The sequence below is a fragment of the Otolemur garnettii genome, unplaced genomic scaffold, assembly GCF_000181295.1.
Source record: "Otolemur garnettii isolate 467f Iridium unplaced genomic scaffold, OtoGar3 scaffold00008, whole genome shotgun sequence".
NCBI classification, from domain to species: Eukaryota; Metazoa; Chordata; class Mammalia; order Primates; family Galagidae; genus Otolemur; species Otolemur garnettii.
In genome coordinates this window covers 15,329,217-15,344,259 of record NW_003852403.1, presented here as the reverse complement: position 1 = coordinate 15,344,259, position 15,043 = coordinate 15,329,217, and the positions used below count along the sequence as shown (strand labels likewise).

Here is a 15,043-nt window from a genome sequence, read left to right as displayed (position 1 = left end):
AATGAGACTCTGTCTCCAAAAAAAAAAAAAAAAAAAGGTGGAGGGTGAGGCCCAGTGCAACAAAGTGTTGGGATCAGAGCCCTACTCTAAAAAATGCTAGGTTGGGCAGCACCTATGGCTCAGTGAGTAGGGTGCCAGCCCCAAATACTGAAGGTAGCAGGTTCAAACCTGGCCCCAGCCAAACTGCAACAAAAAAAAATAGCCAGGTGTTGTGGCAGATGCCTGTAGTCCCAGCTACTTGGGAGGCTGAAGCAAGAGAATAGCCTAAGCCCAAGAGCTGGAGGTTGCTGTGAGCTGTGATGCCACAGCGCTCTACTGAGAGCAACAAAGTGAGACTCTAAAAAAGTGAGTCTCTAAAAAAATAATAATAATAAAATAAAATAAAATAAAAAATGCTGGGTGGTTCACATCTCTCCTACTCTGGATGAAAATCAGTCTTCACCACTCTCAAAATACAAATCAATAAGGTCAGGCATGGTGGTTCATCCTACAATCCTAGCTCTCTAACAGGCTAAGATGGGAGGATTGCTTAAGCTCAGGAGTTCAAGACCAGCCTAAACAAGAATGAGACCCATCTCTAATAAAAATAGAAAATTAGCTAGGTGTTGTGGTGGGCGCCTATTGTCCCAGCTACTCTCTCAAGAGACTGAGGCAAGAGGATTGCTTGATCCCAGGAGTTTTGAGGTTACTGTGAGCCAGGCTCATGCCACTGCTCTCAAGCCTGGGAAACAGAGTGAGACTCTGTCTCAAAAACAAACAAAAAAATCAATCATAGGCTGGGCACAGTGGCTCACGCCTGTAATCCTAGCACTCTGAGAGGCCAAGGCCAGGGTAGATTGCCTGAGCTCAAAGGTTGGAGACCAGCCTGAGCAAGAGTGAGACCCCCATCTCTAAAAAATAGCTAAGCATGTGGCAGGCACCTGCAGTCCCAGCTACTTGGGAGGCTGAGGCAAGAGAATCGCTTAAGCCCCGGAGTTGGAGGTTGCTAAAGTTTATGACACCGTGGCACTCTACTGAGGGTGACAAAATGAGACTCTGTCTCCAAAAAAAAAAAAAGAAAAGAAAAAGAAAAAATCAATCATAATTCAGGACAAATCCTTTAGATACACTTAAAAAAGGTCATTCAGACTGGGCGCAGTGGCTCACGCCCATAATCCCAGCACTGTAGGAGGCTGAGAGAGAATTGTTTGAGCTCAGGAGTTCAAGACTTGCCTGAGTGATGGTGATACCCTGACTCCGAAAAAATGAAAAACCCAGCTAGGTGCCACAGCCAGTGCCTATAATCCCAACGGCTTCAGGAGGCTGAGGCAGCAGGATGCCCACTGCCTGAGTCTGAGGTTGCAGAGAGCTATGATGCCATTGCACTCTTAAGGGCATAGGGTAGGACTCATGCAGCAAGTAGGAGGCCCACAATCTGCACTACATCCTAAGCAACAGCCAGCACATCTCTGCCTCCAAGACATGGAAATCCTGTAAGTACCAGAGCCTCTGCCCTGCCCGATGACAGGCCTGGCTTCCAGCTGGACAGGCTCAAAGGGGCTTTGATGTCCACAATCATTCTGGTTGCTTCACACTCAACCCCCGAGACAGTGGAAGAGAGAGAGCCTGGAGTGGGGAGACTGTGGCCCCTCTCCAGCTAGAGGCAATGAGCAAGCCTTTGAGCCTCATCTCCCCAAGCAGGGAGGGACAAGCAGGGGCAGGGAGGGAGGTGAGGTTGCACATACTCAGCAGCAGCTGCACACCCTTCCGCAGGAGGATTTCTTTCACTTCCTGCCGGACGCAGGGCAGGAGCTCCTGGTCAGCCAGGGGTACATGGGAGTGAATAAGAGTGACCTGGGGACAAAACAACCACAGGGCCTAAGAAGGAGCCCCTGAGTCTTCGACTCTACAAACATCCACTTCCTCCCTTGCCTCCAGGTTACAGAAGAGGAAACTGAGCCCAGGAGAAGTAATTTTCCAATGCTGGAACCAGTTAGTTGCAAAGTGACCTTGGGCCCACGGGTCCTAGTCTAGGATTCTTTCAGTACCACCTGGCTGGCCCTGGGCCAGAGGACCACCCATGTGCTGGAACCTCACCTACAGCCACCTGGAACATTATTTTCAAGCATCCTTGGGCACTTTCAATTATACAATCTGTATAAACCATTGATATTCCAACTATAAATCAGGCTGACACCAACATTAGGGCTGTTTCTAAAACTAGAGCTTCTAGGCACATCTACTTGTCTGGGAAAAGGAAGCAGGAGGTGGGCTGCAATCATGTTCAAAGCCTGGACTTTAGACTTGGACTGCCTGGGTTGAAACCTCATCTCTGATACTCTCTTAGACACCTCCCCAAGGCTTACTAATAGTTCTACTTGTAGGAATTTTGTGATGATGAACAGGAAAATTCGTGTAAAGCATGTAATTCTGCACATACTAAGTCTTTAGTAAGGGTAGCTCTTACTACTTGAGACTTGTCTTACCTCTGTGAATAAAAAAAATGTATGTATTGGTCCCTGCCCCCAATTCCTGACACAGAGCTCTTAAGACTCTTGCACACAGGGGTGCTAGGAGAATCATTTGTTTCACTATTTGGTATTTAATACCATTTCCTGACACAGAGCTTCTAAGACCCTTGGAATTTCCTGGATAATACAAGCATTTTTTGTTCTAAAGAGCCAGGCTCCTGGATGGCGGGATTGCAAGCCATGATTGCAAGCCTGAAACTTTTGGCCCAACCCCATCCTCCAGGGAGGGAAGAGAGGCCAGAGATTGAGTTAATAATCAATCATGCCTACATGATGAGGCTGAAAAATCCCAGGGGTTCAGAGAGCCTCCTGTTTGGTTAACATGTCCATGTGCCCAGAGGCACCCCAGCTCAGAAGGCAACAGAAGGTCCTGTGCTCAGGACCCCTCTAGACCTGCCCTGTGTACCTATTCATCTGGCTGTTCATTTGTATCCTTTAAAACATCCTTTGTAGGCTCAGCGCCTGTGGCTCAGCAGCTAGGGCACCAGCCACATACACCAGAGCTGGCAGGTTCAAACACAGTCCAGGCCCGCCCAAACAACAATGACAATTACAACAACAACAAAAATATAGCTGGGCGTTGTGGCAGGCACCTGTAGTCCCAGCTACTTGGGAGGCTGAGGCAAGAGAATCGCTTAAGCCCAAGAATTTGAGGGTGCTATAAGCTGTGACACCACAGCACTCTACTGAGGGTGACATAGTGAGACTCTGTCTAAAATAAAATAAAATAAAAATTTCCTTTGTAATAATTCAGCATTAGTAAGTTAACTGTTTTCCTAGGTTCCGTGAGCCACATTAGCAATTATCAAACCCAAGGACAGGGTGATAGGAAATTGGTCATCCAATTTGTAACCAAATGTGGGTAAGCTGAGAACTACAACTTGCAATTCGTGTCTGAAGTAGGGGCAGTCTTGTGGGGCTGAGCCCTTAACTAATCGGGTCTTCATTAACTCCAAGTAGTGTCAGAACTGAAGTGAACTGAAGTGAATTATAGGACACCCTGCTGGTGCTGAAGAATTGGTCAGTGGGGGAAAAAAAACACGTATCTCATCACAGAAGTATTGAGTGTGAGTATAGAGAAAAAACAGTTTGGTTTTTTCCCTACACAACCCTCATAAATCAAATGAATAAACTAACTATATCCATCAGTCATAATAATTTCCAACAATTTGTCAGAAAATAGCCATATAATTAAATTAGCCCATATTGATCTTTCTTTTCAAAACCAATCTGCCTTTCCCTAGGGAAAAAAGAACCATCCACAGGCCGGTGTGTCTCTTAGAAGCTCATCTGGCATCAGCCTCAAGCAAGTTCTTGCCTTGAGGACCAATAATTATGATCATCACCCAGCCATAGCCAAGCCAGGATTGTGCCAGGATTTTCTCTCTCTAGGTTGCCAGGCAGGTTCTCTATCCCTTGAGCATTAGAAGGCTGATGCCACACACACATACACACATTCCCTATGGGCAGAAGGCAGTGCTGGCCACTCAAGTAGCTCAGGAAATTTCATCCCAAGATACATGTATGACTCCTTGGTATGAAAAATATTTTGAATTAAAGGCTTTTAAGGCATTGGAAGGGCCTTTTTCTCTATCTGCATAACCCAGATCGACTCATCAAAAGAACAATCGACTTCCCTTCCCTGTTATTTCACGATATTGCAGGAAAGAAAATCAATAATACAACCAGACCTGGCCCAAATTATTTTAAACGTAACACCTGTCTCTCAGTTAATTTACAAGTCAATCTGTTCCCCTCCCACCCTGCATTCTTTCATCCTCCCTAGCAAATATTTATTGCCCCTAAACAGAATTACCCCAATTATTCATCTCTCCTCTAAAAAACAGGTATAAAAATATCTGGATCCCATTGAGATATTGGGTAATCACTCTGTAATTCTTCTCATGTGCATGGTAAATAAACCTCTTCCTTTTATTAATCTGCCTTAATTGTGAGTTGATCTTTCAGTGAACTTTCAGGGGAAGGGGCAAGTCTCCGTTCATCCCCACACTGCTCATTCCCCAGCATGGGAAGTCCAGGGACTGCACTACAGGATCCCCCACTGCCATGGGTGTGATGGGTGATACTGGGTGATACCCCAGTATCAGAGGAAGAAACCAAAGGACAGCAACTGAGCATGCCTTTGCCCAAGCCTGCAGTCAGTAAGAACAGGTAATCAAATCTACATTTCTATCACAAAGGCCTGAGTTTGAAACCACCCTTACAAATTAATAAAGGGTTGCAAAGTGAATATTACAGTAAAGGCCTAGCTAAAAATAAGGCATAGGCACAGCTAAAAATAATAATAATAAGCTATTGTCCCCTGTTCATTTCTCTATATATTATATATAGTAATTGTCACTCTGGAGCCACACAGCTGATGGTCACAAAGATTTTTTTTTTTTTTGAGACAGAGCCTCAAGCTGTCGCCCTGCGTAGAGTACCGTGGCATCACAGCTCACAGAACCTCCAATTCCTTGGCTTAACCGATTCTCTTGCCTCAGTCTCCCAAGTAGCTGGGACTACAACTACAAGCACCGCCACAACACCCGGCTATTTTTTGTTGCAGGTGTCATTGTTGGTTAGCTGGCCGGGGCTGGGTTCAAACCTGTCAACTTCAGTGCATGTGGTTGGCACCATAACCACTGTGCTACGGGCGCCTAGCCGGTCACAAAGATTCTTAACTTTTTCCACACATACCATCATCCTTTGGAACCTGAAAGTAGTTTTTGAGATATCTTCCAGGTCCTACATTCCAGTAGATTGGCTGACCCACCCAGGTCAGCAGCCCAAACCAGGGAACTGATGGTTCTGTCCATACTCAGCCAATTAGTAAACCTAATTGCCTAATCCTTCACCAAACTATCCTTAAAAACCCTGTCTCCCAAATTCTCAGGGAGGTGGATCTGAGAAACTCCTCCTGTCTCCCAATTTAGCACCCTGCAAGATTAAACTCTTTCTCCGCTCTAACGAAACAAAGTTGTTTAACTTTTGCAAGTTATCTCCCTTGGGCTTGATCCCCCTGGCTGAAGCAGAGGAAGAGGGCATGACCTCTCAGTGAATGAGGACATGTCCTGAATAGCTCTGCTGCAGGATTCTGGCTCTCTGGGAAAAATTCCCTGCAGAATCACATCATAGCACAGGATACACAGTCTCCCAGCTTACATGAAGGAAGTGCCGGCCTCCCAGGCCCTGAGTAAATTCCTGACGTTCCTTAGATACTGTACAAAGAAGCTGACCACTCAAGAGTTGAAAATCAAGGCATCCTGGCCCACCTCTTTCTCAGGATATTCGGTTTTAATCTCTGCTGCCATCTCCACTCCTGCGGAGCCTCCTCCCACCACCACGATGAACCTTGAGCGCTGGACCTAAAGAGGAGAGACATGTGAAACGCACCACACACTCACCCCTGCCTGGCAGTGCAGCCTATGGTGTGGCTTCCATGGCCACAGAGAATGCGTCCCAACTTTGGAGTCCAAACGTACTTCCTTCTGCCAACCCAGCAAGGTTGCTCTGAAAACTGAGGTTTGGATCTAAACCTGCTCTATAAAACAGAGCCCTGTGTGAATAACAGGGGACATGAACATGAAAAGCCCTAAGAGAGACCAGTCAAGGACATGCCAAGCACAACGTGAGCAGGCCTCAGGTGCTCATATCTAGGCCTTAGTGGTAGGTCCAAGGTCTCTTCCCATGAGAGACTCTTCCTAGTGACTCTCCAACTCTACAGCTGTGGCCAGCAGCTCCCAAGCAACCTCTCCCCTCTGTGGTCTCCCAGCTCTGTCCCCAGACATCCTCACAGCTGTCCTCCCATCTGGCCACACTGCCCTATACCTCAGCACACAGCTCACCTGCTTCACCAGGTTCTCATAGGCCTGGATGGCAGCCTGCTGGCTGGAAACCTCATTGAACTTGCCCGGGAAGGGCCCAGTGCTGCCTGTGGCCAGGATCAGATGTGAGAAGGGCAGAGCCTGAGAGGGATAAGAAAAAGAAAGATGAGGTCAGGGCAGGGGAGGTCTGGGCCTCTGCATCCTACTCCAGGCCCCACTGACCAAGAAGACCCTGGGGAAGGAGCCCCTCTGGGGGCTCCTGCCATCTTGTGAGGGAGGCAGAATCATAGGCCAAGGGACAGCACTAGAACCCAGGGAAATACCCAAGGAGGCAGATGTTACCTCCTGCCTGGAGAACCCCTGGGCTACAGAGCCATCCCACAGGAGAGGGAGGAGTGAGCCCTTACAGCAGGAAGCAGGTCAGCTGGAACAGGACTGCTTGTGGGCAAAAGTAGGGTACTAGCTTCCAGTGTGGAATTAGTTAGGAATCTCTTCCTACTCCCACTGAAAAGGAGAGAAGAGGAGAGGAGGGGAAGGGAGGGGAGCCAAGTGAAAAAAGTAAAAGAAAAGAGAAGAGGAAAAGAGAAAAGAAAACATTTTCTTTTAGGCTTGTTTGGAGCCTAAAGACATACGGACAAAAACAGAGCTGCTCCAATGCGGGGGGAGGTGGGGGGGGACAGCAGTGGTCTGGGCTTCACTTAGCCCCCTCTTCCCACCTGGAGCTCCAAGATGCCCCATGGACCTTTCCAGGGCTCTGAAAAGCACAACCCAAAGCTGCAGGTCTAGGAAATACTCAGTAGTTTTTTCTACAAGGAAGTTTTTAAGGCCTAAAATTAACCCAAAAAGGTCTACTTCACACCAAATCACATACTCATTAAGGATAAGAACTGTGTCTCTATTTTTTCAATACCCCCTCAGCCTCTGAGGGATACTAAGGGATACTGAGCCAGGGGCTGGGCTGGAGGTGACACCTCTTCCAAGCTGCCAGCAGCCTCCACTACTGGAGCTCAAGTCACCGCAGGCTACACCAAAGATGAATAGAGGGAAACCTCTGCCCACCATGAATTCCCACCCAGGGGAGGTCGGATTATGTTTGTGTCCAACTCTGATTAGCCTCTCTGTAAAAGGAGGTTGTATAGAGGAGGTAGTGAACAACATTACCTGAGAGTCACGTAAAGGCTGAGAACAGTGCCTGGCATCTAGTGGCTCTCTTGACTCAGATCCCCCAGAGGGCCTTCTGAGCCAGATGATGGGAGGGTCAGCCCTTGCACTCACCTCCCCACCCTGCAAAAGCACCGTCTGATTCTTCATGTCTATCCCGACCACCAGGCCCTGCCGGAAGTTTTCCTTGAAGGACACGGAGTAGGAAATGAATGTCTTTTTGGCAAACCCTAGGAAATGGACATAAAAGAGGTCATAGTGTAGAACCAGGCTACTCATAGGAAGCCAGAGTGCCTCAGAACCTTTGCTAAGCTACACACCAATTGGGGTACCCTTGGCCAAAGAGCTGGGCCAACAGGTACACCTGGGGTACCCGCTATCCTCTAGAGGACCTCAGGCCCTCAGAGAAGCTCAAGCTCTGAGTCCCGTTATGGTAGCTACTTAAGACCAGTGACCTTGAGACTCTCTGGGTCTTGCATAATGGTGGAAAGTGGACACCTTGCCGTAAGTCTAGAAAGCCACCCCCAGCCCTGAAATCACATCCCTCAGCAATGATAAGACCACTCTCACAAAACAGCCCCAAACAGCATCAAGTTACCACTCTCCACGGAGGCCCGGAGGGCTGCCACGTTGTGATGGAAGGAGTCTTTCATGTCCACCAGCATGAAGGGGATGTTCAGTGCCTGCAGCTGGCTAGCAGCTGCAATCCCACCAAAGCCACCGCCCACAATCACCACATGCAGAGCTCCCGAGTCGGCTGAGACCTGAGACCCCATTTCGGACCAGGTATTGCTAGGATGGGAGAGGAGAGCACAGCACAGTCAGGGGGGCTGGAAGGACAAGGGAATGCCCACAGAGAAAGAGTTTCATTCTATTGCCCTGGTTAGAGTGACATGGCATCCTAGCTCACAGCAACTTCAAAATCCTGGGTTCAAGTGATCGTTTTGTCTCAGCCTCCTGAGTAGCTGGGACCACAACACTGGGCTAATTTTTCCTATTTTTATTTTGTTTTATTTTTTTGTTTTGAGATAGAGTTTCAAGCTGTCACCCTGGGTAGAGTGCCATGGCATCACAGCTCACAGCAACCTCCAATTATTGGGCTCACACAAACCTCTTGCCTCAGTTTTTCTATTTTTAGTAGAGACAGGGTCTCACTTACTCAGGCTGGTCTCGGACTCCTGAGCTCAGGTGATCCACCTGCCTTGGCCTTCCAGAGTGCTAGGATTACAGGTATGAGCCTCCATGCCTAGCCTAGGTCAATCATTTATTAATGAAATTCCAATTGTGCAAAATGTGAATTAAATTCTGAAGGAACAGGGATATCTTGCTTCCACCCCACCTCCTAGCCACCCAGTTCCCTTCTCCAAAGGCATCCACTGTTACTAAGTTTGTAGGAATCCTTCCAGAGATAGTCAATATAACTTCAATCATGATTATGTTTTGCACACATTAAACAAACTTCTGTCTTTTTTCTTTTTACTCAGTATATTTTGTCAAAGACTTGTGAAGAAGGAAGCAATGTTCACCCCAACACACATGTCCTGAGCCCCTGCTCTCTGTCACACTCTATGCTGTGGATCCTGTGGGCAGGCAGGCAGATGTGGCCCCCGCCCTTATGAAGGCAGTGCTTATAAGTCAAAGGACCAGCTAGGTAACGTAGATCACAAGTGAAGCTGGGCAGGTGTTCAACAACAAGAAATGGTGGGCACAGCTGTGGGAAGCTGGCAAACACAGGCCACATCTAAAGGAACAGAGGGGATTCAAAGTGGTTTTTCACTGGCCAAATGGTCCCCAGCGCATGGAAGCTTGGACACTCCATTTTACAGATGGCAGAGCGAGGACCCAGGACAAGTCCCCTGGCAGGCAGGGCCATCTTCACTCCTCCAGACCCTCAGAAGGGTTGTCCAGAGCTGATCTCTGAATGCTCATCAGCCTGAATCTGCCAACTGGGCCAGAAGGAGAATGTCTCCTGGGGCCCAGCCAGCAGTAGGAGTGGACACCAGGAACTAACCAGGGCAAGGAGACGTATTAGGCACTGAGGCAGGCTGTGGGCAGGCTGTGCATCACCCGCCCACTTCAGCTTGGCCCCTTCAGTGGTGGCCACTGCCCTTGGGACTGGCAGCCAGGAATGAGGTCGAGAAAAAAAAGAAACCCAGAAAGCCCCACTTTTAGGCTGGTTGGGCAAAGGTCCTGAGAAGGGATACACAGTTTGCTGGGGGCAGGGGTCCAATGAGAGTCAGGTTACACTGGACCACCCAGAGACACTCAAGGAGGAGATCTAGAGCCTAAAAAAAGCGCCGGGGGCAGGGGCCTTCCTGGCAAAGGGTCAACTTAGGCCAGAGGCCCAATAGCAGGAAGGACCAATGGAAGGAGTTTAGGGCAGAAAGGTGGGGAGGCCAGGAAGGCAAGTGGCAGGGGCTAACACAGACAGACATCCTGTCATGCCAAGACAGCTTTAATCATCACGTGGACATACAAGCCTGGCTCACAGAGCCTCCTTCCCTGGGAAGAGAGAAAGCAAGGCCAATAGCCCAGAGCAGGCTTGAGGGGCAGTGAACAGGCCAAAGGAGCTATCTCCCAGTTCCCAGGGTTATCAACCCACTTCCCCAGTGAGCAAAACCCTCACCCACCTAGGCATGCCCCCCAAGAAGGCATAGAGCTTCTTCTCTGGAGTTCCAAGTGGGGGTCTAGAGCCTGAGGGCATACCCAGGCCAGGGAGGGGAGGCACTTTCAGGTTGTCTACATTATTTCTACAAAAATAACACACATTTGTTTGAAAAAGAATTCAAACAATGGCTCGGCGCCTGTAGCTCAAGCAGCTAGGGTGCCAGCCCATATACACCAGAGCTGGCGGGTTCGAATCCAGCCAGGGCCTGCCAAACAACAATGACAACTACAACCAAAAAATAGCCGGGCATTCTGGCGGGTGACTATAGTCCCAGCTACTTGGGAGGCTAAGGCAAGAGAATCGCTTAAGCCCAAGACCTGGAGTTGCTGTGAGCTGTGACGCTATAGCACTCTATCAAGGGTGACATGAGACTCTGTCTCAAAAAAAAAAAAAAAAATTCAAACAATACAAAAAAGCTCAAGGAAGAAAATAAATACATCACCTATGACCAATATTAGCATTTTGGTTCAAAGAGCAGGGTGGATCTGTTGAGGATTAAACTTGGGCAAGTTACTGAACTCTTTTCCAAAATGGGGAGAAAAACTCACAAAGACACAAGTAAAAGTCTAACAAATGCTGCCACTTATACTCACGACATGTATGGGCATGCATACACCTACTACCCACAAATAGGACTGATAGCACCGAATGTAGGGACCTGCCCAAATAGAACCATCCCGCCCAGGAAAGAATGTCCCACCCAGAAAGGAATGAGTGGGCCAATCCCTATCCCTCTGAACTCTTATATACCTACCCGCCTTAACCATGTGCTGACTTCTTTTTGGAACTCAGCCTACTCACACCCAAGTAAAATGAAGGCCATGTTGCCCACACAGAACCTAGACTCTGCTTCCTTTCATTCATGTCTCAGAATAACCTTTCATTTTTGGTCCTTTTTTTTAGAGACAGAGTTTCACTTTACACTCTGAGTAGAGTGCTATGGCATCACAACTCACAGCAACCTCCAGCTCTTGGGCTTAGGCTATTCTCTCGCCTTAGCCTCCTGAGTAGCCAGGACCACAGGCGCCCACCACAACGTCCGGCTATTTTTTTGTTGCAGTTTTGGCCGGGGGCAGGTTAGAACCCACCACCCCCAGTATATGGGGCTGGCACCCTACTCACTGAGCCACAGGTGCTGCCCTCATTTTTGGTCCTTAATTTCTTAGGAATTAGATTCTAGATTCCCTTCTATTGTCTTTTTCATGGACACTTTTCTTATAAAAACATAACCCACCCTTTACAAATGAATGGTTACAGAATATTTCATGGTATGGGTGCATCATAGTTTGTCCTGTAGTCTCCCAATGATGGAGCTTCCATTGATGGATGGGGTCTTCACACTGATTAATGTTGTTTGCCCACCACTGTTGCTACGTTAGAACATGTAATATCCCTTAATGAATATCCCTTAATTCTTTATCTGTGAATTTAGCACCTACAAGGTGTGTGGCTGGAAGTGCAAATCCATGGCTTAAGTCCTTGGTTTAAGTGTTTGGCAAAGTGGGTCATGGCCAAGCAAAGGGGAATCGTATGAATATACTACATTTCATTTATCCATTCATCAGTTGTTAGACATTTGGATTGTTTCCATTTTTAGCTATTGTGAATAATGCTGCTATCAACATCTATGTATGAATTTTTGTGTGAACACATGTTTTCAATTTTCTTTAGTATATATCTAAGTCTGGAATTTCCTGGTCATATATTACAGTGACTCTAGGTTTATCTTTTTGAGGAACTGCCAAACTTACCATTTAATTTTGAACTGAACATCAGAGCCCAGAGCACAGAGAATCTTAACTACATCTGCCTGCATTCAGGAATGTTAGCTTAAAAGAAGGCCCAAAAGGACAGAACACACTCTAATTATCTAGCAACTCTTAAGTAATTTTACCTTAACCCCCTCCTATAACACACACACACACACACAAATCTGGTTTACACTCAGTCTTTTACTTGTTTTTCTTCGTTCTTATTTTTTCTTCCAAGGACACCCAGCCTGATCCCACTGACCCCAGGGAGATTCTTCTTTAACAATAAAGGGCCTTTAGGAATTTACTGAAAAAAGAGAAGTAACATTTATGCCAAAGCTGTTCAGAGGTCATGCCTCAGAAGACACACAGCAGAAACCATATGGGCTCTGATCAAAGCAAGAATGTTGCCTAGTATTGCTTCATAAAGATTACAAATAAAGCATGCAGTGAGGCTTACACAAAGGGCAGAGTTCAACACAAGCCCTTGGGATAGCCATATTTTCAGAGAGCTTGTCCTGAATTAGACGGCCACTAAAGAATCATGGAGGGTTAGCATGGTGGCTCATGCCTGTAATCCTAGCAGTCCGGGAGGCTGAGGCAGGAGGATCACTTGAGCCCAAGAGTTTGAAGTTACAGTGAGTTATGATGATACCACTGCACTCTACCCAGGGTGACAGAGCAAAAGGGACTCTGTCTTTTAAAAACAAAAAACAAAAAAACCATGGATCACCACGGATGTCCCCTCTCCACCTAGGAAAAGGAGGAAAGGGGCAAGTGGAAGTGGCCCGCCATCCCTGAATACTCCACGGCCAGCCCCCCAAGGGAATACACATTGACTATAACCCCCCCAAAAACAATTTCTGAAAGGGATTCAAAGTCTGAAGAGGGAACAATCTCCTTTGATATCCCAGATAAGGGCAGCTTTAGGGTTGACAGATTCATTTGGGTGTCATAAATACTCCAATACTGAAAACCTGGGCCAAGCCACTTGCCCATCCTCCTCAGCACCAGTTACTCTGTGGTCCTCTTAACACCCCATGGTCTGCTCAGCACCTGCAGTTGGACCCTGCCTTCATTTCTCCACCAAAGACCAGGCTGGCCCAGCTCCATCACTTTCTAGTTGGTAGTCACAAGCCAGGATCCATGCTGGCTCGGGCTCAGTGTCTTCCTGGGTGAAATGGAGGTGCCTTGGATCTGTGACTGCACATAGTACTCCTCAGTGACCTCCTCTCTCATGCTAGGGTGAAGGCAGGTGGGATCTGAGAGCTTGGGGCTCTCTAGCAGTGGCAAACACAAACACACACACTAGAACCTCATACAAGCCACAGAACACAGGTACAGACCCCCAAAGCCCGGAAGTCCCTTTCCAAACTATGACCCTCTACTGTGGGCCTGTCCTCCTGTAGGACCATCAGTTCCCAAGAGACCTTACTCTTCCCCATCCTAACCTTAACTCCCAGGGTCAAAGAGACTTGTTGGAGGGAAAGCAGGGTGTGTTCAGTGAGTGGTATTAGAAGGAAAATCCAACATCACCCACTAATTCAGTTCCTGGTTGATTTCAGGCATCCATTCATAGCTAGTTCAGCCACCACTGAGACCTTGGGCTTCAGGTAGGGGAGAAGCAGACCTCCTTGTGCACCCCCGAGTGTATGGGCACTTGGGTATCACAGTCATTTTCTTTCTTTTTTTTTTTTTTTTTTTTGGAGACAAAGCCTCAAGCTGTCCCCCTAGGTAGAGTGCCATGGCATCACAGCTCATAGCAACCTCCAACTCCTGGGCTTAAGCAAGTCTCCTGCCTCAGCCTCCCAAGTAGCTGGGACCACAGGCGCCCGCCACAACGCCTGGCTATTTTTTTTTAGTTGCAGCCATCATTGTTGTTTGGCGGGCCCGGGCTGGGGATTCGAACCCGCCACCTTAGGTGTATGTGGCTGGCGCCTTAGCCGCTTGAGCCACAGGAGCCAGAGCCTCTTTTTTTTCTTTATTTTCTTGAGACAGAGTCTTACCCTGTCACCCTCAGTAAAGTGGCTTGGCATCATAGCTCAGAGCAACCTCAGACTCGGGTTCAAGCGATCTTCTGGCCTCAGTTTCCCCAGTAGTGGGACTACAGGCGACCGCCACAACGCCTGGCTACTTTTTTTTTTAGAGTCGGGGGCGGTGGGGGGTGTCTCGCTCTTGCTCAGGCTGATCTCGAACCTGTGAGCCAAGAGATCCACCCGCCTCGGCCTCTCAGAGTACTAGGATTACAGGCATGAGCCACCGCGCCCAGCCTCCCAGTCACTTTCCTCTGCCCTCCGTACCAGCTTCAGTCCGGACGACTGGGCAGCGACGCTGCCAGGATTGGGATTACCCTGTAGTCTGTCAGGATCAGGATTACCCCAGCCCGTGTCGCTTCCTTCCCTGCTCACTCTTCCTGCCTGAGGCCATCTTTCTTGGAAAAACTTAGCAGGGATTTAGGAGCCCGACAGGGAGGATGGCGAGTTTCCTCTGTCCGCGGTGCCAGGAGTAAACCCGGCTTGAGCAGACCGAGCTGTGTATCCCAGGCTCTTTCCTTCCAAAGCCACAGTTACACACGCCGACCTCCCCACGCTGTCCGCCGCGTTCTCCAAGCCCTATCCGTGCGCCCCAGTTCCAAGTCCCTGTCCCGCCCCGGGCTCTGGAGGCCTCAACAGCCCGCCTAGCGGCGCGACCTCACCTGCCAGCCGCCGCCGCCGTTGCACTCGCACAGCCGCTCCAGCTCCCGCACCCCCAGTCTTCCGGGCCGCACGGCCCCAGACGCTCCTGGGCGGGGCGTGACTCAGCGCCCGAGCCCGCCCCTGCCCCGCGGCAACGCCCTCGGCGGTCCCCGGAGAACCGTAGCCCTCCGAGCTAACCGTGGAATGACCTTGACCGCCAGGGAACTGCCTCGGACTTTAAAACAAGTGACCCCAGAGGCCGGATGTCGCCTCTCTGCGCCTGCCAGGGCCACGCCCCCAACCTTCCCTGAACCACTCGGAATGTGTTCAAAGTGACAGCCCGACTTTTGGGCTTTATAGTAACTTTTAAAGTAACCAAAATTTAGAGCGTGAAGTTCCCAGCGCACTGACTGCACCACCTTGAGCACGTTACCAGCCTCCTTCACGTGCA

At 48.8% G+C, this 15,043-nt stretch overlaps 1 protein-coding gene across 1 annotated transcript in view; it reads right to left on the bottom strand.

Moving 5' to 3' along the window:
• The window catches only part of AIFM2 (apoptosis inducing factor, mitochondria associated 2), a 20,366-nt gene extending 5,607 nt beyond the window's left edge, over positions 1–14,759 (bottom strand). The window contains exons 1-6 of the mRNA XM_003783598.3: positions 14,613–14,759; positions 8,097–8,290; positions 7,613–7,728; positions 6,359–6,478; positions 5,786–5,878; positions 1,725–1,833 (exon numbers count right to left, since the gene is read on the bottom strand). Coding sequence (XP_003783646.1) covers positions 1,725–1,833; positions 5,786–5,878; positions 6,359–6,478; positions 7,613–7,728; positions 8,097–8,274 — 616 coding nt within the window. The 5' untranslated portion in view covers positions 8,275–8,290; positions 14,613–14,759. The remainder of the gene's footprint in view (positions 1–1,724; positions 1,834–5,785; positions 5,879–6,358; positions 6,479–7,612; positions 7,729–8,096; positions 8,291–14,612) is intronic.
• Positions 14,760–15,043: the final 284 nt, after the last annotated feature.